This window comes from Lactuca serriola, chromosome 7, assembly GCF_051521515.1.
Source record: "Lactuca serriola cultivar US96UC23 chromosome 7, Lser_US96UC23_V15, whole genome shotgun sequence".
Classification (NCBI taxonomy): Eukaryota; Viridiplantae; Streptophyta; class Magnoliopsida; order Asterales; family Asteraceae; genus Lactuca; species Lactuca serriola.
Window position 1 is genome coordinate 51,161,676 of NC_136414.1, and position 22,940 is coordinate 51,184,615.

The 22,940-nt window shown below is 33.3% G+C and overlaps 1 protein-coding gene across 4 annotated transcripts; it reads right to left on the reverse strand.

Moving 5' to 3' along the window:
• Positions 1 to 16,237: 16,237 nt before the first annotated feature.
• LOC145062923 (uncharacterized) lies at positions 16,238 to 18,538 on the reverse strand. 4 transcript variants are annotated; one of them, XM_079010513.1, is made up of 9 exons: positions 18,076 to 18,538; positions 17,718 to 17,770; positions 17,496 to 17,555; positions 17,327 to 17,404; positions 17,085 to 17,214; positions 16,961 to 17,013; positions 16,750 to 16,884; positions 16,505 to 16,655; positions 16,238 to 16,334 (listed from the first exon to the last, which is right to left on the reverse strand). In XM_079010513.1, the coding sequence occupies exons 1-8, from the start codon at positions 18,380 to 18,382 to the stop codon at positions 16,509 to 16,511; spliced, it is 963 nt and encodes a 320-aa protein (XP_078866639.1). In that variant the 5' UTR covers positions 18,383 to 18,538; the 3' UTR covers positions 16,238 to 16,334; positions 16,505 to 16,508. The 4 variants fall into 4 exon arrangements, with proteins under 4 accessions (XP_078866639.1, XP_078866640.1, XP_078866641.1 ...); XM_079010514.1 differs by lacking the exon at positions 16,238 to 16,334 and adding an exon at positions 16,344 to 16,428; XM_079010515.1 differs by lacking the exon at positions 16,238 to 16,334 and adding an exon at positions 17,894 to 17,938 and having other exon boundaries at positions 16,344 to 16,655; positions 18,076 to 18,213.
• Positions 18,539 to 22,940: the final 4,402 nt, after the last annotated feature.

Sequence of the window (22,940 nt, forward strand, 5' to 3'; positions counted from 1 at the left end):
GGCTTCTCCAAATCACCCATAGCTCGTGAACTCGCCCGATTAATGATCTCCACACGCTCGAATATTCTTCCTGGTGGGTGTCGAGACCACCAAATAAAAAAAAACTTTATTACGACGACATACAAAAATAAATTGTAATAGCGGTAATAGGGATCGAATCCAGTTCGAATCAAATCTATACATTTAGTTTCTACGAAATAAAAATATAAAATGATATGGGGGGGGGGGGGGTTTAAAATTCGATAAAAACTATTTTACAAAAATAACAAAAATGGAAAAATACAAAATCTATAAAATAAAACGTTCCAATATCGGGATAAATCGCAAGTTTAACTATTTGACTAGTCATCAAAAATTTGTGGTGCATGAATTTAATGGATACTAATTTGGCTATAGCAATCTATGAAGCTTGAGATCACTTAAACTTTTCTTAGTTAATACAATGGCTAGAAAAGCTCATAACACATTTTTTTAGTTAAAGTCATAATTTCCATGAAGCATGTAATTAATGAAAATTAACTAGCATTACGATTTAAAAGTCACAAAATCCAAGAGAAGTCAAAATGTTTCACTACCATATTGGAGAAAATATTTTCATGATTGTGTGAAAGTAAAACAATCACAAGAACCATTTGTTGCTTGTTAATTTGAAGATCTATTACGTAATCAAGAAATTAACCAACTAATTAAATATTCACATATCTAAACTCATGATTAAAGACATATGAACATAAATAAATGTTTTACCAAAAAATATTTTCATAGCATACCATCAAAACCAGACAAAGCTTCTCCTAATCAATTAATTATTCCATAAATTCACCCAATATTGAAAATAAAAACTAACTACACAAAATAATAATAACAATAAAAATGATAGAAATTAATCAATTATACCAATACCGATTACAAAATGAAGATGACAAAACTTCTTGAAATCGTAACTTCTTGTTGCTCCAAAAACTCCATTCATAATCCAAATATTAATACAAAAATCAACCTAACATAATCTAATTAAAAAGATAAATAACTCATTAACAAATTATGGTTGTGAAATCATAAAAACAATGTTCCAAAAATATAGAAAGAAAAATAAGGAAGTAACACAAAAGAGAGAATGACTCTCCCTCTTGCGTCGTATCTCCCCACTGTCAGCGGATGATTGAAAAAATGTGATGCCTATATTTCTTTTATGTTTGCGTTCAATTCCCCGACACAAGTTCAAAGTGGGCTGCAATTCTTTTTTCTGGGCTGCTGGATTAATCAGAAATGGACTTCTATAATTGCTCTATTGGGTTTCCATAAAATACTAACGTGGGCTGCATATTGGACTTCATGTAATGGGCTGCCAAAACTAAATTTGGCAGCAATCTGCATTGTTGCTCATCAGACCAAAAACCCGACCAAAACATGTCCGAATCAGCTCATTTTTTGTGAGATTGAAGATCAATGAGTTGGGAAGATGCTCGTAAAATTTCAGCTAAATCGGACAACGTTTTCTCCTCTATCTGATCACTTGAAGAAAATCGGTCAAAGCTGTCAAAATCCGAAAAATTAATTTATATCGCTTTGTTTTTCTTTTCGCTCCTGGATTTTGCTACGAGATTTCAATCTTGGTTGCAAGACATTCAATGTGGTTTTAACAATGCTCCAAAATACCATCTTGCTCGTACAAATCTACATAAAAATAGCTTAAATTAGTAAAAATATTCAAAACAATAAATCTAACGATTTAATGCAAAAAGAATATTAAAAATGCTAAAAGTAAAAGAAAACGATTGCTAGAATATATACAAAAAAATCAAGTTATCACTTCCGGTCTTTGCAAATTTAAAGTTTATTTTCTTCCAAACCTTCAATTAATAAGCAAGCTCACTCCAAGCATTAACTCCATTATTATAAAGCTCAAGATCCTTGACATCCTCTAAGTCCAATCGCCCTCCATACATCCCCAACATTCCTGCTCCACTAGTCTCCATAAAATCTGCAATAAAGCTCACGAAACTAGAAAGTACCCGAAATAGCCATAAAATAATAAAAATGAAAATATGCATGGAAATTATCTAAATGATATAAACTAGAAAGTACCCGAAATAGTAAATAAAATGAAACTATCAACTGCTGATAGTCCTCAAGACTACGGATAATCTTAGGGTTGCTAATAACCCATAATTGATTATATAATGCCCGCAACTTCAGGCTGGGCAATTAAAATATAATAAGCGATAAAACAACTTTTCTATAGAATGTTATTTAGGATAAATAATCTAAAACAAAGTTATAGTATATGTGACAATGATTTTGTACATACAAAGAACGCTGAAATCTGTCTTCGTATGAAGAAGTTATGCTTCTTTGAAGTTTCACGAATAAACCAACACGACTCTACATATCGTAAAAAGTGAAAGTTTGATAAATTACTTTTTAGCCAGATTCAAACGAAAGTGGTAGTAGTCACTAAAGATAGAGCATGCATGTAGAGAACGTTCAAATCTGACTTCGTGAGAGGAAGTTATGATTTTTCGAAGTTTCAGCGCAATAGTGCAGACACAAAAATTGAAATTCTAATCAATTGATTGTAAGCCGAAACAATCTAAACGAGAATTGAAGATCTCATAAATATGAACCCATCGATATAAAGACGGTTGAGAACGGGGTTCGTATGAATAAGTTATGAATTTTGCACGGGCTTTAACAGTCTAAACCGGTCTAAATATGAAATTTTGTTAGAGCAATAATTAGATATTAAGATCTTAATGAAGGTTGTAAAGCTCGTCGATAGGATTCTGGGGACATAAAGAACATCAAAAACAGAGCTCGTATAAGAAAGTTATGACCATCCGAAGATCTGTGAAAATTACACTATGCTGATGACGTGGCACATTCCGGAGGCAACACGTGGCCTGGTCGGCGACTGGCTCTCCATCAACGACATGGTGAAATGGAGCCACAAAATTTTGACACATGGCACCATAAGAGTAGGCCACGTGGCGGTCTTTTAGAAGGAGCGAGGTGGCCAGATCTAATGAGGACATGTGGCAAAGGTTGAGATGAGCCAACAAGGTGCTGAGACGCGGCGCACGCCTGCTTAAATATATATAGACCCTTCAATTTCACTTCATTTCCACACCAAATTCCATTATCTTTCTTTCTGATCCATTTCTTTCCTTAAGACTGATTCCTTTGGGCTTTTAAGATATTTTAGTAAGGTTCTTAGGTCCTGAAGAGCCCGACAAATAAGAGCTTTCGGTTTCGGAGTTTTATCTATGCGTTTTCTCAGTTTTCACTAAAACCTTTGTAATTTAAGCTACACTATTTTGTTTTTAGTGTAACTTATATTTATAGTCATAAGTCGTTATTATGAACCTATAAATAAGATTTATCGGTAATTTCAAGTCATTATACTAATTGATCTACTTACGGTATGATATCTAGGTTGGATTTAGTGAGGTGTTTAAAGTGAGATTTCCAAACAGTATACTCAGTATACCAAACGGACCCTACCTCCGATATGATCCTACCTGGTTGTTGCTTACTTTATAGATCTTGATGAAGACATTGAAAGTACTGAGGAATCAAGACTATAATTAGTCGCCAAGAATATAAGACTATGACTTAGTAATGTGAACCTAGATCATGTCAGAAAAAAAGATAAAGTACTAAGGCAAAATGTGACAACCCCAAATCTAATGCCGTTAAAAATCCCATTTTCACTAACGGAAAGCGTCACTATACGTTATTTTACGTAATATTTGGAATCGTCAATATCCGAATATCTAAATTTAAGCATGGTCCGATATTATTATAAGAAATATAACTCGTATGTGTTAACCTCGTTTAACCTAATAGAGTTGTATTACCTTTCCAACCACTTCACCCGGGTAAAAAGTTTTAACCCAGGTAACTTTAAACATCGGGTAGCCGTGTATCGGGTGCGATTACCGAGACATATGCAATGGGTGTGCACAACATTTGAACACTCATTTGCTACACACCCACTCTCTCTCTCTCTACTTTCTCTCTCTAGACTCAAAAACGACCCCGATTCCGCTAATTTCCGACTTCCAAACGTAAGTATTCACCCTCTATTTTATTCTAGTCATACTTCATTGAATTTAGGGGCCAAAAACCATAAAAATCAAGGACCATAAAGGAGTTTACGGCCTAAGAAGCTCCTTAGGCCGTAAACCCCCAAATCCAAGCCAAAGACCAAGTTTTTCCTTCTTGTGAGTTAGTATACTAATTAAGGCATATATCTAGAAGGGTTTGGACACTAAAACACAAGGATTTGATGCTTAAAAAGGAGTTTACGGCCCAAGCATGTGCTTAGGCCGTAAACACCTCAAACACCCCATAAATCTATGTTTTAAGCCCCAAAAACACTTCTAGGGTGTTTGGTAAATTAGACTTGACTCCAAGGAAGGCTTGAGTGCATTAAACATCATCATTTGAACATAAAAAGTGGAGTTTACGGCCAAGGCTAAGCTTGGGCCGTAAACACCCAAACTTTTGTGTCAAACAAGCCCCTAAACTACCCTAATGCATGAAAGGAATTTATCTAAGGCCTATGGAAGTGTGTTGTACCATTAAACACTTCATTTTGACACCAAATGAAGAGTTTACGGCCAAGGATATTCTTGGGCCGTAAACTCCCCATAAATATGTGCCAAATTGTTCCAAACTCACTATAGGACCTTCTAGGATTTTTCTAAGCCATTTGGGACCATGTTGTACAAGTAAAACCTTCATCTTGAAGGATTTATAGGAGTTTACGGCCCAAGAACAAGTCTTGGCCGTAAACTCCCCAAAAATGTCACAAATTAGGATGTTTAATCCTTCCCTCTTGGTCCATAACACACACCACTAAATCAAGGAAGTGAGATAAGGCCCTAAACACACATTTTGGAGTGTCACAAGAGTTTACGGCCAAGCCTAGGGGGCTTACGGCCGTAAACTCCCAATGAGTGACTTCTAGGCCATAAACTCTAAGAAAGTGAACTCATGGACCCTCCCATAAATCATCCATGGCCTTGTACCACTCCCGGGAACCCATTCTAGGCCTTAAAACCCCGAAAACGACACTAGAATGTCCAAATTATCTAATGAAAAGCATAAGATGATTAACTTCTTGTAAAATACATATTTCATATGACATTAGGGTTCTAAAAGGTGCTCAAGTGGTTATTTGGTACCAAACGCTCAATCGACACTATTACCCGATTTACCCGATTCACCCGATTTCCGCGATTTCAGGTGAGTTCATACCCCTTAATGAACCTTTCAAATGTTTTAAATGTTTTAGGGGGGAGATACAAGTTGCTTATAAATGTTTATGCAAAGTTTTACAGAACGAATTCCGAGTTACAAGGATTAATCACATGTGATTCACTACCCTTAGTTCAAATCACATGTGATTTGTCCCTATGCCTTAAAAACGGGTTTTACCCTTTTCAAACTATTTTTAGACAGTGAATCAGAATTTATATGTTCTTTTGGAAAAATACTTTTATTTAATCAATTTGCTTAGAAAATGTAACCACTCTGATATATTTATATAAATAAGACTTGGAGGACTTAGGACCGATATCTCGCCTTATTTCCTGTTCTTGTTTGATTGTGGGCTTAGGGTAGTAGTTATCCGTCCGACTGTCGTTGATTTCTTACTTATATAATCTGTATATCAGTATGGTATACGAATATTACTACTCTCACTTAATGCTAAAGTCACTAACATGCTAAGAAACATCCCCACTAAGATAACCATAATAGGTATGGTTAGGGTCGCTACCGCTACTACTCGCTAAAGTTATTATTACCTACACTATAATACCCACTATTACTAGACGGTACACTAGTAAGAGAATGCACTATGACCAATACTAAAAGATTTCCACACTATAACCATAGAGAAAACACTAAACAAACAATAATACACTAAAACGCTACGAGATACTCTATTCGCTATTCACTACGCCCAGAGTGTTCCAACAGGAGACGACTCTACATGTATAGATCTATACGGGGGCAGACGCTATTACATCCCGACTGTTATCTCAGTCCGCGCCGTACAGGCCCAGGGATGCCACTACTTCACTACACTGTGCATGACCGGGAAGGTCATGGGATTCTCTATTATTCTCACTATTGGTAAATTACAAGGATTACCCTACAACTACACTAAAATACTACACTAAATGTTAAACCACATCCCGAAGTAAGTAAGTATCTATCACTAAAGGAAGCTCGCACCTCTATCATGGATCACGGGCTTAACTTATCCTGTCACATTTGTTATTTGGAGATTTGCCAAAGAATTTTTACAATAAATTGTTTTCAAAGAGATAAAGAATGCATACTTTTCACAGATTGATACTTACAATGTATTTCCTGGAAAATATGGGATTTTCTAAATTTCTACTACTTATGAACATAAAGGATACATTTTTAACACTAATGCTTTGTATACAAAAACTCACACTAAACTCTTATGAACTCACCAGCTTTATGCTGATAATCGTTTTCAAAATAACTTGTATCTTTAGGTCAAAGATAGACAGGTACAGACGCAGCATTTTGGAGAAGGTGGAGTACACAAGACCCATCTCTTATTTTTGAATTACTTTTGAGTGGTTGTTAAACATTACAAAACACGCATGTAATTAAATTCACTATGTAATACTATGGTTGTATGTTTCTTGTTTCTACTATTATGCAACTGTGATGATACTGTTCGCTACGTCATCCACCCCGAAACGTATTCCGTCGTTATCGGTTTTGGGGTGTGACACAAAACTTTGCCCAAATTCCGAGGCATCCACTTTTAGCAAGTGAGTGCATAGTTACTTTCATCTTACATATAAATATGAAGTATTTAAATAATTGAATGTTATATGTGCATATGTGTAAAGATGTTATGTGTTAGATGAAATATTATAAATATAAATTTTATATGATATATACTATATATGTATTTTATAAATATAATACATTGGTTAACAAAGGGTAATGAAAGATGTCATAGTATGATGAAAGATAAGATGTCATAGTATGATGAAAGAAAAGATGGTATAGTATGATGAAAGATGTAGGCAATGATAGGATGCCACGACTTTAGAAATGGTACTAGTGTACTAATGATGTAGGAATAGTACTAGTGTACCAATGATGTGGTTACCTAGCAGAGTATAGGTGATGACTACCGAACTATTTGATGACAGTCTCGTGGAACACATGAATGTTTATAACATGTAGGTGATGGACTTTGTGCCTATTTAATGTACATTACCCTACTGAAACGTATTTCGGAGAAATCACTGTAATAATACAGTTACCAACGATGATTAAGATGATTCTTAAGACAACTCCTTAGGAATGAAAATATAAAGAAAATCTACTGACACGTATTGAAGAGAAATCCATGTAACAGTACTGTCAACAACGATAACTATGATGACCCTTAGGATAGACCCTTAGGGAAGAATAGAGAAGAAAACAGGGAAGGTTAATCAGATTAACTGTCTTGTAATCAAACATATTAACTATATTATTATGGGTTAAAAACCCTACGTACTCACCAGGTTTCCCAACCTGAGTCACTCAGCTTCTTTGTATCAAAGGAAGCAGTGCAAAGGTACATGAATGATGAGATATTCTAGGAGACATAGACTAACAGTCTAAGATACTGTAAGGCTTGTTTATTTTTATGTTTTGTATCAGTTATGACATCTTAAGCTTTTATAAATCAATGAAAAACATTTATTGGAAATACTTTTACGGGACCAAATTATGCATTTATAAATAAACTATGTTTTAAATAAGCATAAATAAAAAGTTTGAAAATGTCCGTAAAAATGGGGATGTCACGGATTACTATGGTGTGTTATATGTGATATTTTGGGGAATCCACTCAGTTTTGTGCTTACAGTTGTGGACTACATGTTTTTCAGGTACTTATCGGATTGCGAAGGCGAGACTGTACATGCACATCAATAGTTTTATGATTTGAGATTTCACGTTATCTTCCTGTAACTCTGATTTTGAATTATGGTTTATGAACAATTTGTTTGACTTGAATGTAACTTTAATAAAAATGAGTGTTTATGCTATTTTAAAAATGAAAATTTTATTTTGGAATTTGGGACGTTACAGTTATTATGTTAGTGTTTTCTCAAATAATGTAAATTTATTTTTTTAAGTTGTGAATTGTGATTTTTAATGTTTCAACTATTGTTTAGTTATGTTAAAGTTAGTTTTAACTGTGAATGAGTTAATTAATACGTTTTTAAATTGTGAATACTATGAATGAAAGTCCTAAATTGTTTTCTTAAACTGTGAATGAGAGTCATAAAATGCTCTATTAAACTGTGAATTTATGTGGTGCACACAATATATTTGATGAAATACTTCAACAAAATTAATTATGTTTTTAAGTTGTAAATATTGTCAATGAGATACCTAAACTACTTTATTAGACTATGAATTAATGTCTTGAAATGTAAGTTTTAAGTTGAGAATATGGATGTGAAGTATTATTTTTCATATAAAACTTTGAAATTATTATATTAAGTTGTAAATTTTTTGTATTAAACCGTGATTTGATTGTATTAAGTTGTGAATTAATTGTATTAAACTGTGAATTGGATATTAAGCTGTCGATTTTCATTAATTCCTTGTTTGTTTTTGATATATGAGATGCAAGTAGCATTATACACATATCTGATTTAATCTAATTTTAAATAAAGTATGTAAAATTTTAATTGTGAATATTTGTGTAAATAAACTTTGAAAGAAACACTAGTCTATAAATCTAAAGTTACATACGTAAGTTTTAAGTAGAGAATATGGTTGTGAATGTATAACTTTTGTGCATTAAACTGTGAAGTTTTTTATATTAAGCTATGAATTTCGTGTACTAAATTATGAATTAATTCTATTAAGCTGTGGATTTTTAATGAATTTTGTGTTAAAATATGACTGATTTATGTATGAATTTTGTATTAATTTTTTGTGTTGTATAAATATGTAAGAATATATTAGTTTTATAATTATATTGGATTAAACTCTTAATTAGTAAATTAATTGGTTTATTAAACTGTGAATATAATATTTAAGCTATAAATCCATAATTTTATACAGATGTATTTTGTAAGGAATGATAGTTGCAAAAGTGGCACATATAGTTGGTGGCGATGTGGAGTAGCTAGTGGTGGTGGTAGAGTTTGAGTTTAACTTATTTAAATTTGTGAATTAGTGTATAATGGATTGTATTATGTTGTGAATTTTATATATTAAACTAAAAATAGACTGTATTAAGTTGTATATATTATATAAATTGTGTTTAAATATGAACAAATGTATGCATGAAAATATTAAATTATGAATGTCTTATAAACGAAACATTTTTTAAGGAACTCTACAATTTAAAATGAGAAAATTGAATTTGTCAAGACATAATTTCATTTTTTATTAAATTTTCTATATTTTTATGCAAAATAAAATGATATGTGCTAAAAAGTATTACCAAAGAAATGGGAGCTAATGGTTCTTAATATTTTTGGGATCTCAATTAAACCATTCCATATATATATATATATATATATATATATATATATATATATATATATATATATATATATATATATATATATATATATATATATATATATAACATAATTTAAACAAGATTAACAATACTAAACTAAAATTTTAAGAAAGAAGAAAGAAAGATTTGGAGAGAATTTGATCACTCTTAAAGTGTATTCAAATTGGTGTATCACGTTCTTTACAATAGATAGATATTTATAGTGCAAATCTTACTCTTCACATGTCTATTGACTTTTATAAATGCACCAATTATTTGTGTCATTCATCAATTATTTACAACACTACCCCTTGGATGATACAATTTCAGATTTAGAGTTCAACTTTGAAGTACTGTCTCATTAAAAACCTTGCTAAAAAACTCAGTGGGAAAAAACTTTAGCGAAGGGAAAAAGATTGCAGTGTATAGTTGACTCCCCCTTATTTAGACATCTATTACATTGTATTCTATGCACACGTCGCGTTCCAATGTCATGTATATGTTTCTTGAAGATTGCAGTAGGAAGCGTCTTCGTAAAAGGGTTTGTTGCATTGTTGCTCGATTGAACATATTTTATTTCAACTTGATGGTTCTTTATAAGCTCTTGAGTGTACTAAAAGAAACATTGGATGTATATGTTTTTTCTTGTCGCTCTTGATATATCCTTCTTTCATTTAAGTGATGCATGTTGAGTTATCTTCATATATTAAAGTTATCCTTTTCAATTCCACATGAAGTTAAAACCAGTTGTGTCATTGATCTTAACCATGTATATTCTTTACTAGCTTCATTTAGTGTAATTATTTCAACATGATTTAATGATGTGGCAACAAGTGTTTGCTTTTGAGAACGCCAGTAAATTGCAGTTCTCCATTCATAAATATGTATCTAGTTTGAGATCTAGCTTTATGAGAGCCAGACAAATAACCTGCATTTGCATAACCAATCAGGCCTTGTTTTGAATTGTTAGGATAAAATAACCCTAAATCACTAGTTCCTAGAAGGTATCGAAAAATATGTTTAATCTCATTCCAATGTCTTTTTGTTGGGATGAATTGAACCTTGCTAGCAAGTTTACAGCGAAATAAATGTCAAGTCTAGTACAATTGGTAAGATACATACGAGCTCTAATTGCATTAAGGTATGGTACTTCTGGACCAAGGACTTCTTCATTTTCTTTGCATGGACGAAATAGATCATTTTCAATACTTAATGATCTAACAACCATTGGAGTGGTTAAAGGCTTGGCATTGTCCATATTGAAACGTCTCAAGACTCTTTCTGTGTAATTTGATTGATGAACAAGTATTCCGTTAGGAATATGCTCAATTTGTAAACCAAGATAATATTTGGTTTTTCCAAGGTCTTTCATTTCAAATTCTTTCTTCAAAAGTTCGATCGCTTCAAGGATTTCTTTATTTGTTCCAATAATGTTTAGATCATCAACATAGACAACAATGATCATATATACGGATATTGTTTTCTTAACAAATACGCATGGACAACTTGTCAAATAATCGCTTAAACGATTATACCACATGCGCCCATATTGCTTTAACCCATACAAAGATCTTTGTAGTTTTATAGAATACATTTCTTTAAGTTTTGCACTTAATGCTTCAGGCATTTTAGATCCTTTGGGGATTTTCATATAGATATCACTATCAAGTGATCCATACAGGTAAGCTGTAACAACATCCATAAGACGTGTCTCTAAATTTTTTGAGACTGTCAAGCTTATTAAATATCTAAAATTAGTTGCATCCATTACCGGTGAATAAGTTTCCTCGTAATCAATTCCACGTTTTTTAGAGAAACCTTGAGCAACAAGTCTAGCCTTGTATCTTACAATTTCGTCTTTCTCATTTCTTTTTCATACGAATATCCATCTATACCCTAATGGTTTCACAATTCTAGGTGTAAGGATAATGGTCCCAAAAACCTTTCCCTTGTTAAGAGCATTTAACTCAACTTACATAGCCTCCTTCCATTTAGCCCAAACATTTCTTCTTTGACATTCAATGACAGATTGTGGTTTAGGATCATCATTCATAATATCACATGTAACTGAATAAGAAAATATTGCACTTATATTGTTAGTTTCATTTTGGTCACATATTCTATTTGTTTGACCATAATTTAGTGCAGCATCCTCCTTTCCTTGGGGAATTTTGATAATTTGTGTTTCTCCAGGAACATTTTCCTCATGATCTAGTGTATTTTCTACTCCTCTTCATTTTCGTGGGTTCTTATCCTTAGAACCAAATAGCCTTCCACGCTTTAGGCGTATTTTAGAATCTTGAGTGACTTTATCATCAGATTCTCCATGTGGAATTTCAATTCGAGCTGAAACACTGACAACTGGTATATATGATTTAGTCACTCTTTTTTGTGTCAGTAAATGCATCTGGTAATTGATTTTCCATTTCTTGGAAATGCATTATCTTTTGAACTTCCATTCCACATTGCTTTATGCGAGGGTCAAGATATGATAAAGAAGGCTCATGTCATGAAACATCCTTTTCTAGAATCTTCTTTTCTCCCCCCCCCCCCCCCCCCCCTATAATGATGGGAAATATGCCTCATCAAATTAGCAATCAACTAGGCGTGCTGTAAAAACTTCACCTGTTAATGGTTAAAGATATCTTATAATAGAGACTGACTCATGACCAACATATATTCTCAACCTTCTTTGAGAACCCATTTTTTTCCGTTGTGGTGGTGTAATGGGGACATATACTACACACCCAAAAATTCTCAAATGGGATATATTTGACTCTTGACCAAAAGCAAGTTGTAGGGGAGAATATATATGATATGAACTTGGTCTCGTGCGTATCAATGATCCACCAAGTAAGATTGCATGGCCCCAAATAGTAACACGAAGTTTGGTCCTCATTATTAATGGTCTAGCTATTAGCTAGAGACGTTTAATCAGTGATTCAGCTAAAACATTTTGTGTGTGTACATGAGCAAATGAATGCTCAACAACAATTCCAACAGACATACAATAGTTATTAAATGCTTGTGAAGTAAATTCACCATCATTATCAAATCTCATTTTTTGATAGTATAATTAGGGAAATGTGCCCTTAATTTAATAATTTGAGCAAGAAACTTTGCAAATGCCATATTACGAGTTGATAATAGGCAAACATAAGACTATTTGCTAGATGCATCTATTAAGACCATAAAGTATCTAAATGTTCCAAATGGTGGATCAATCGGTCCACATATATCACCTTGAATTCTTTCTAGAAATCTAGGTGACTTCCTTTCAACTTTCATTGGAGAATGTTTTATAATTAACTTTTCAAGAGAACAAGATGTACATGGCCTTACGTCGTTGGATTAAGGGAACTTTTGGTCCTTCAATGGGTGCCCATGCGTGTTCTCAGTTATCCCTCGCATCATTGTCAATCCTGGGTGACCCAACCTATCATGCCATAAACTGAATGTCCCAGGATCACAATTTTTTCCATTGATTACCTTATTTGATTCAATCATATGTATAATGCAAACCATAATCAAGTGTTGGAAGTTTTTCAAGCACATGGTTCTTGTCTAAAATGTACATATATTTCTTATTTTCTATAGTCACAGTTTTTGTTTCATATCATTTGAAATATACGTCATTGAAACTTAGTAAGTTTCTGTTAGACTTTGGAGAAAATAAGGTATTTTCTATACAAAAGCTTGTACCATTTAGTAATATAAAATGAGCTTTTCTAGTTCCCTCTATCAAGTCTGCAGGACCTGATATTGTATGTATGGTTGTTTTTGTTGGTACTAATTCTGAAAAATATTTCTTTGATTTCAAAATAGTATGTGTACTACCACTATCTGCTATACAAAGAGCTCTAACCTTTTCTTGGTGTTGTGCTCCGGTTGGACTCATATTAAACTTCACATATGACATAAATAATAAGTGAATAAACATAATCATAATAATTATTATAAAGAAAGTTCATTTATTGTAGGAAATACATTACATGAAAAACAAATGAAGAACAAACAGGTTTACTAGAACAATAATATAAGTTTTTAGTTTATGTCTTCCATATCATTATAGAAATCAGCAAAAGTTAGCGGAGTGCATTCAACATTATCAATGAGGTTTGCTTCTTTTCCTTTTCCTTTAATGGACACTTGATAAAGTTGACAAAGATGTGCAGGTGTGCGACATGTCCTTGACCAATGGCCCATGCTACCACATCTATAGGATGAACCATCATATTTTTGTGAGGTCCCAGTATCATGCCTTGCCACTTTGGCTTTGTCTTGTGTATGGACATTGTTACTTTGTGAAGATTGATAATTATTCATTTTCTAGCCACGACCACGATTATTACCTTGTCCACGACCAGAATTAAGGTTCTGATTTTGGCTTTGGTTTCGATTAAAATAGCAATGGCATCGTCCTCGACCACGCCCTCGTCCACGCATATTGTTTTTATGAGTATCAATGTAGCATTTGCTTTAGGAAGTGCTACTGATCCTGATGGACGAGATTCATGGTTTTTCATCAAGAGCTCATTGTTTTGTTCTGCAACAAGCAGGCATGCATTCAGTTTAGAATATCTTGTGAACTTTTGCAATCGATATTGTTGCATCAAGGTAATGTTTGTTGCATGAAACGTGAAGTAAGTTTTCTCCAACATATCTTCATCAGTAACTTCTTGTCCACAATATTTGAGTTGTGAACATATTCTGAACAAAGCTAAGTTATATTCATTTACCATCTTGAAGTCTAGAAACCTCAGTGTTCTCCATTCATCTCTAGCATTTTGAAGTATAACATCCTTTTGATGATCAAATCTTTTTTTCAAAAGATTCCAGAGAATACTTGGATCAGTAACATCAAAATATTGAAATCTCAACATTTTATCAATATGTTTATGAATGAAAACTTGTGCTTTCACATTGTCTTATGTCAAGCAATTATTAAATTCATATATAGAATTTGATATTCTCATGGATTCAAGATGCATTTTTGCATTTATCATACATGACACATAGTTTTTCTCACTAACTTCAAGTGTTGCAAACTCGAGCTTTGCAATGTTGGACATATTGTAACCATAAATTTAAAAAAAAATTAAAATTAAAATTAAAACTCATTTATTTCAATAAATATTACACAAAAAATAAGCAGTAAAGTTAACATTGCATACAAACCTAAAAGTAGATGAAATTTCATATTATCTTCGATGTTAAGGATTGAGATGAAAAGTAACATGACTATTATAGTCATGATTATCACAAAAGGATGAATCATCTTGAAGCTCGATTTCTTGAAATTGATTTGTTTGATAGAAGAGAGAAATATTTGTTATGGATAAAATAAACAGGGTAAAGATGTTTATTTATAGTAAAAAAATATATAGTCGTTGTTTTTATTGTTTATAACCGTTGCATATATATATATATATATATATATATATATATATATATATATATATATCCATTGTGTATGTATATTATGTATATGTATATGTATTTTATAAATCATTTAATAAGACTTATAACTAATACATAACTTTACTTGGTATAATTTTACTAATTAAAAACATAAATAAATATTAGTAAATGTTTAAATAAAATTATGAAGAGTATCTAAAATATAAATAAGCATTGGCATGTATAAATAAACGTTAGTATATATAAATAAAAATTAATTGCATAATTTAAATGTTAGTATGCATAAATAAAAGTTAGTTGCATAATTTAAATGTTATTATGCATAAATAAAAGTTAGCTGCATAATGTAAATGTTAGTATTCATAAAAATTAGAATACATAAAGAAATATTAGTATAAGAAATAAAAATCGTTAGTAATATATAATGTCCATAGTGTATAAGTTTTATTAATTCATTAGTATTTTTATTATTTTAAAATGATGGAGGTTTTTATAATTAATATTGTTTTTATTAAGTAATACATACATTGATTAAGATAGATGTGATTTCCACTTGTTTAATAACCTTGATTATAACTTTCGTGTTAATAATGTGCTATAAATTTAACATAATTTAAACATGATTAACAATACTAAACTAAAATTTTAAGAAAAAAGAAAGAAAGATTTGGAGAGAATTTGATCACTTGTAAAGTGTATTCAAATTGGTGTGTCACATTCTTTACAATAGATATATATTTATAGTGCAAAGCTTACTCGTCACATGTCTACGTAATTAACTATAAGTATTGACTGTTACAAATGCACCAATTATTTGTGTCATTCATCAATTATTTACAACATATATATATATATATATATATATATATATATATATATATATATATATATATATATATAGAGAGAGAGAGAGAGAGAGAGAGAGAGAGAACACTGTGTATAGAAATTATAATGCAACCAAATATGATTTTTTAATTTATTTTTTTCCAAAAAAATTCCACCGGTCTCATTTTTATGACTCAAACCAAGGTCAAGCCAATCTAGACAATGACCAAAAATATCCATGTGAAGCAATTCTAATACCCTCTTAGCTAAGATTACATTTGTTGGTTGACAAGAAACATGAGAAACAAAGGTTTATTGTTAAAAGTATGTTACTATATTAATCTAAAAGAACATATTAATAGAAATTGAAGAAGAAGAAGAAGAAGAATACAATTGTAGAATAGAAAGTAATGATTAAAATCGTTTAATTGCTGTAATGTGAAATTGGAAGTTCTCTGAATAAGGTCGAAAAGGAATTGAGGAGTCGTAGTCGTCTTTTGCCAAGAGTCTTCAAGAATTTTGTGGTTAAACATGATAATTTGATATCCACCATTAATTTTATAAACAATACACTTAAAAATCTTGCTTCTTTACTACACAACCTAAACTACAAATTGGTTGGTTTTAATAGCAAATCAAAACCACAATAAATTTACAAAATCTAACATGGGAACTGACCTAATTATGAAGGAAAACATGAGGTCCATTGCTTAATGCTTGAGCTCAATCTATCTGGAAGACCAACACTCCACATGCTCAAATCCGGTAAAGGACCCGTGAATGCAAGGTAATTCTCACCATCACTTTTTGGCATCTTTTTCCAATTTACCTGTTGTAAGTAATTAATAATAATGTTACATTGTTAAAAAAAATAACATAAAAATTGCATATAAGAAATCATCAGTTTGTAATAGCTTTCTTACTTGTCCTGGAAATGCTTTGCACATGGCATTAATGGTGGAATTTTTCTCCCATATAGCATCACTACTGCCACCACAATTCACCATAAGCCGACCATTTGGCATCAACTTTTTATTAATTTCCAACCAGGTTTCCACCTGTCAACAGAAAATACTAAATAAAATCTATCGGCTATGTGTGTGTATGTGTGTGTGTGTGTTTAACTGTTCATACCTCTTGCAACTGAGCCAAAACCTCACCACCAGAAAACAAGTCAATAACAATACCTGAAAAGAATTCTCAAATGATATGACAATGAAAATAGATGAAATTTAATTGATTGAGAATTTGAAATTACCAGAATACCCCCCGGGAATGTTACTTGATGTAGAAAGTGCATCACCAATATGGACATGAAGAACACCACCATCTTCTGTATGCTTTTCAAGATCAGATAATCCAAGATGTTCTCTTGCTTTATCAATCAACTGAAATATATAGGAAAAAGATATAGTCAATAATCCAAATTTTCACTTTAACACCATGTTTAATACATTCTCATTTTTCTTAAACACCCGATTAGAAGCTATGATTCATTACAATTTCATCAATCTCCCATCCATGAAGCTGCAGTGAAGGCCATAACGTAAGCATCAAATGTGCAGCTGTTCCACCACCCTGCAATTTAACATATTTCCACTGTGAATTTTGGTTGATCAATAAAGATAATTACTATTTAAATAAATAACAGAACACAATTAAACTTTACCAATCCAAAAATTGCAATTGGGCCTTCTGGAATAATAGCTGGTAAGGTAGCAAATTCATCCTGTAGTGTACAATTTGTTGAAATATCACACAATCACAATGAGTATGATGAAATATCTGTATACTCTACATTTATAGTACAAAAACTGCACCAATAGAACAACATTAAACCATTTTGTTTAACACTTTACAACCAAGAATTGGTACAATAATCCGAGCATACCCAATATGAACCAGTCCATGTCTGTCCTTTCATAAAGATGCTGTGAACATTGTCTGCAGTATCATCAACAGCAACTTAGGAAAGGAGCTAGATTTGAAAGCATATCATACTTTGTAATAAGCATTTGAGTTTTAACACAGTGCTAGTGGTAAATTGGTAACAAAAACTGGAAGTACATTATAAGAGATTTGAATCATTGTCACCATCTTCCCAACAGGCGCCTGAAACGAAAGTTGAATTCGAGATAGTCGTAAACAATACGACCTAAATGATCTTAGATCAATCAGATGAAACTATTGCATTATCGACAGATAAATATACGGAAAAACACACACAGAGAGAGATAAAAAGAGCATACGAGTAGAGTCAAGGAGGAGCATTCGTGATTCAGCTGTATCTACGATGACGATGTCGTTGTATATACTGTTGATGGCAGTTAACACTTGAAATTCAACTTCTGTATTGCCTTCTTCAGTTGATACCAAGGCCGAAGAGAAGAAGGGCTTTTGGTTTTTTGTAACAATGGGTAGCGGATTCGAAGAAAATGGGCGGGGAACGCGTAGGAGGTGATGGTAATGCCGGCCAAATCTACTCAAATGACTGGGAATCGAGGGAATCGTTGAAATTGTTGGGATTGAAACTGATAAACTGTTGAATAGTAACATTTTCAGTTTTCGTTGAAATTCCCTGCAACTACTAGTGGTTTGAGCCTTGAGGATATCTATAAGGATAAGAAACTATGTTCGATAACTTGGTATGATGGTTTTTGCAGTGATGATTGGTATTTTTTTTTAAGTATATATTTTGATTTAGAGGTTGTTTGGAAATTTAGTTGAAATCAATTGTTGAGGGCTAACATGCTCGAAGCTAGATCATTCATTTTATAAACACTAAGGTTGATTTTAAAAAAATTATATATGAATATATAAATTTTAAATATTTTTTTTAAAGAAAATATTAAATATTAAAGTGGAAGCATTAAGTATTTTTTTAAAAAAAAATCAAAATATATATACAAACAAAATGATGACTAATAAATAATTCAATTTATATTAATAAATAAACTACAGAAAAATAATTATATTTTGACTATATAGCATTTTTTTAGTTTGTCAATAAAAAGCAACAAAGTTTGATTATTTTTTTATATAGACCATTTTGCCTAAAATGACAATAAACTTTAAAAGAAACATGTCAATTTTGAATTATATATATTGAAGGAAACATATTAAATTTTGGAAATATAAGGAAACAAATTAATGACATATAACTAGGGATGAGCAGTTTGTCCCAAATCCCGATCCCGTACCGGAACCGGTACCGAACCGTACCGAATTTAAAAATACGGGACGGTACATGGTACTCCAAATACATGAAATTCGGGAATCGGTACCGCGGGTACCGGTACTGTGACATCCCCAATTTCATGGCCAGAAAAGACCGATTTGTTTATGCTTTGTTTTTTTTTTAAATCAGAGTAATCGTTTAAAGAAAATTGTTGCGGAATTTGTCCCCAAAATAAAAAAAAATATGATAAGAATTTATCAAAACATTTCTTAAAGAAAAGTATTTTCATTATATAACAAAATCTCGGGATGTCATGTTCCGATACAGACACATAAGCATAAACAGAACTTACATTTATTTACACTAATCATTTACATCTCCTTTATTCTCTCAGTGAATTATGTCTTCGTATTGATACCTGTGATACAAAGAAAACTGAGTGAGTCAGGCTTGGGAGCCTGGTGAGCATATAGGGTTTTCAACCCACAAAAATACATTTATTAAATTCAATTATCAACAATCACCCAAATACCCATCCCCATTATATTCTTTATTTATTAAGGTTTTACCCTAAGAATCGATTATACTTTCTTCATTCATTCCTAAGGGTTTACCTGAGGAACTGGCACACAGTCCATTTGCTACCACGGTTTATACAACAGGCACTACGTCGCATAGTCACCAGGGTTCATACAATCGGCACTACGTCTCATAGTCACCAGGGTTTACACAATAGGCACTACGTCTCATAGTCACTTGGGTTTACACAAAAGGCACGAAGTCACATCGTCACCAAGGTTTATCAAATAGGCACGAAGTCGCATCGTCACCAAGGCTTACTCAATAGGCACAAAGTCGCATCGTCACCGACAATTCCATCTACCCATGTTCTACCCAACATTTTTGTAGATATAAATACAAACACAATTTAAATCATTTAACACCCGTATAAAAACATCAATTCCAAATCCATCTCAAATAGATAATTAATATATAACACATAGCACGTATTTTATAAAATACTTCATATTTATGTGTAAGATGAAAGTGACTATACACTCACTTGATCAGAAGATGATCGGACAGCACTACGGCTTGCAGAAGTAGTGTTTCTCCGTAGATCTGGAAGATCTTCACAAAAACGGGCTCCTCGCGGGCAGCGCTTCGGCTCGGGAATAACGCTCTTCGGGATCCTTGGGGCTTCGGATCTTGCTTCGGGGCTCGGGAATAATACCGGGGCTTTGGGATATGATTGGCACGCAAATCGAGGCAAAACTTAGAGAGAAAGTAAGAAAAGGTCGCAAGGAAATGGCTGGTCTCGAGTTCTATTTATAGGCTGCTGGGTCTGGGATTACGCGGGGCGTACTCGAGTTACGCAGGGCGTACTTTGACGTCATTGCGTGCGTCGACTGGTGGCACTCGAGTATTGGTCAGACAAGTTGCACCCCTTTGAGTATGCTGGGCGTACTCAAATTACGTTGGGCGTAATTTGACTCGTCGAACTTCTAAATTGCGTAACTTTCGCATACGAGCTCCGATTTCGACGTTCTTTATATCCACGCGTAGGTGACACTACGCTCTACAACTTTCGTTTAGATTCCGTTGGCTAATTTGACTTTATTTTTATTATATTATTTTTAGTAGGCCGGGACTGGAAGACTCCGTTATAAATTCATAGCTTCTTCATCCGACGTCCGTTTTTGCCTATCTTTTTATCATTTCACTACAATTGACGAGATCTTCGATTCTCGTTTAGATTGTTTTGGCTAAAAACCGCTCGATCTCAAATCGAGTATTCAGGCTGCATACTGCTAAGCTGAAACTTAGAAAAATCATAACTTCCTCATACGAAGTCAGATTTGGACGTTCTTTTTATGCACGCTCACGGTTTAACGAACTCTACAACTTTTGTTTAGATCACTAAGGCTAAATATCGCTCTAACATAAATTCACTTTTTACGTCGCGCTGTGTCGTGCTGGTTCTGTCGCGAAACTTCGACAGGTCATAACTTCTTCGTTATAACTCGGATTTCGGCGTTCTTTATATGCACGAAAACCTTGTAACATATACTATAACTTAGTTAACATTATTCATTCTAAATAATCTTTCATCAAAAATTCATTTTTGACGCCTATCGTCTCTAAATTGACTAGCCCTGATCTACGGGCATTACAATTATCTCCCCCTTAGGATGATTACGTCCCGGAATCATCAATGAAAATAGAACTTGTATAATGATTCCATACGCTATCTTTTCATCCTAGGTAATAACCGTAAATTCTATGTTTCCTCGAAAGAGTATTTAACTCTATGGATTTCTTGATTGCAGACGATGCTCAATCTTGCCTCTGCTTATCGTACTATGTTGTACTTTCAATCGCAACCTTTGAGTTACCAAATAAGTCGTTATTATGGACTCCTTCTTCTTCTCAGGATAAATACTTTCCTTTATCTATTGTAACAAACCGATGGGTCGTGCTCTACTGACCTCTCATCGAATGATGTAATGCTTAGACTCAGGTCTCTTAGAGTTAAATTCCAAAATGGAATATACCTTCCTTCATATTCTATTGTGATATAATTACATTTCAGCATGTAGCATTTCTGCCTACAAACTTCTTTTAACAACGAGCGCGACACTATCAATCGCATTAATTCAACCTTCTGACTTAAGTCAGATGTTACATCTAACTTGGTCCTCTAGACCACGTAACATACTCCTCGTAGTCGAACTCAAATTTAAACATGACCACTAGGGTCGGAACAAGAACCATCTTACTAGTCATTACCGAAACAATGGTAATGACATACCAGAATAAAATGGAATCAATCACTAGCTTCTTGGTAACCTTGTGACTTTTCCTGATCTAAGTGCGAGTCATGTGCTTCCGGTAGTATATGTATCTACTACCTTTCACACCTACTCATACTCGTCCCAAGTATTGTCTCTCAGTTGAACCAAGTCACTATACAAAAATTCACACAATCATTTAACACATCAGGTATTAAAACCTTAAATATCACATAAATATTAAAACCAGGGTTTACATTATAACTTGAAATGATTACACAAAAGTTTAAGTTCACCCTATACTATGCCTTTAATTGGCTACATCATAAGTTGATCCTTGGATATAAATTCCTCATCCTTTATTCGCTTCGTCGAGGATCATGTGGAATGCCCTTGGCTGTGGCGGTGCGTTTTTCTTTGGGCAGTCTCTAGAAATATGCCCTTCCTCGTTACATCCGTAGCACACCTTTTTGTTGGATGCGCACTTGTTGGCGTAATGCCCCGTCTTCCCACATTTGTAGCAAGTCATATCCTCGCTACACTTCCCGAAGTGTTTCTTTTTACACTTCTCGCACCACTTAGCTTCATCTCTTCCTCCAGATTTCGAGAATTTGGTTTCTTTGCTGATTATTGAAGATCCTTCATGTTTCCTCTTCTCTCCAACTTCAGCTCTCTCCAGACCCTTTTCTTTTATTTGGGTTTCAACATTTTTGGCTGCCCAGATGGCGGCTTTCAAAGTGGTTGCTTGCTTGACTATCGGACCAAAGTCTGCTGGTAATCCATTGGCAAACTTGTTGACCTTGGAAAGTTCAGTTGGAAGTAGGTATGGAATAAGCTTCATCTTTTCCGTAAAGCTTGTGGCGTATTCAGTGATGCTCAATTTTCCCTTCTTCAGATTCTGGAACTCATTGTTGATTTCCAGGAGATCCTGCTCAGAGCAGTATTGCATTTTCAATTGTACCACGAACTCTTCCCAAGACATCTTGCTAGCTTCCCCCTTGGGCATCGAACCGGCCAGTAACTTCCACCAACTCAGTACTCCATATTTTAATAGAGGAATTGCAAGAGCGGTCTTCTGTCTGTTACTACACTCGCAACTTTCAAACATTGTCTCCATCTCAGAGATCCAGTCCATGACTTGCAC

Excerpts from the sequence above, each read along its gene's own strand:
- LOC145062923 (XM_079010513.1), bottom strand. The coding sequence starts at position 18,382 with ATGTTACTATTCAACAGTTTATCAGTTTCAATCCCAACAATTTCAACG. Across the intron at positions 17,215-17,326 it reads GATGGGAGATTGATGAAATT|TTGATTGATAAAGCAAGAGA; the intron begins GTAATGAATCAT and ends TATATATTTCAG. Across the intron at positions 16,885-16,960 it reads TTTTGGCTCAGTTGCAAGAG|GTGGAAACCTGGTTGGAAAT; the intron begins GTATGAACAGTT and ends TTCTGTTGACAG.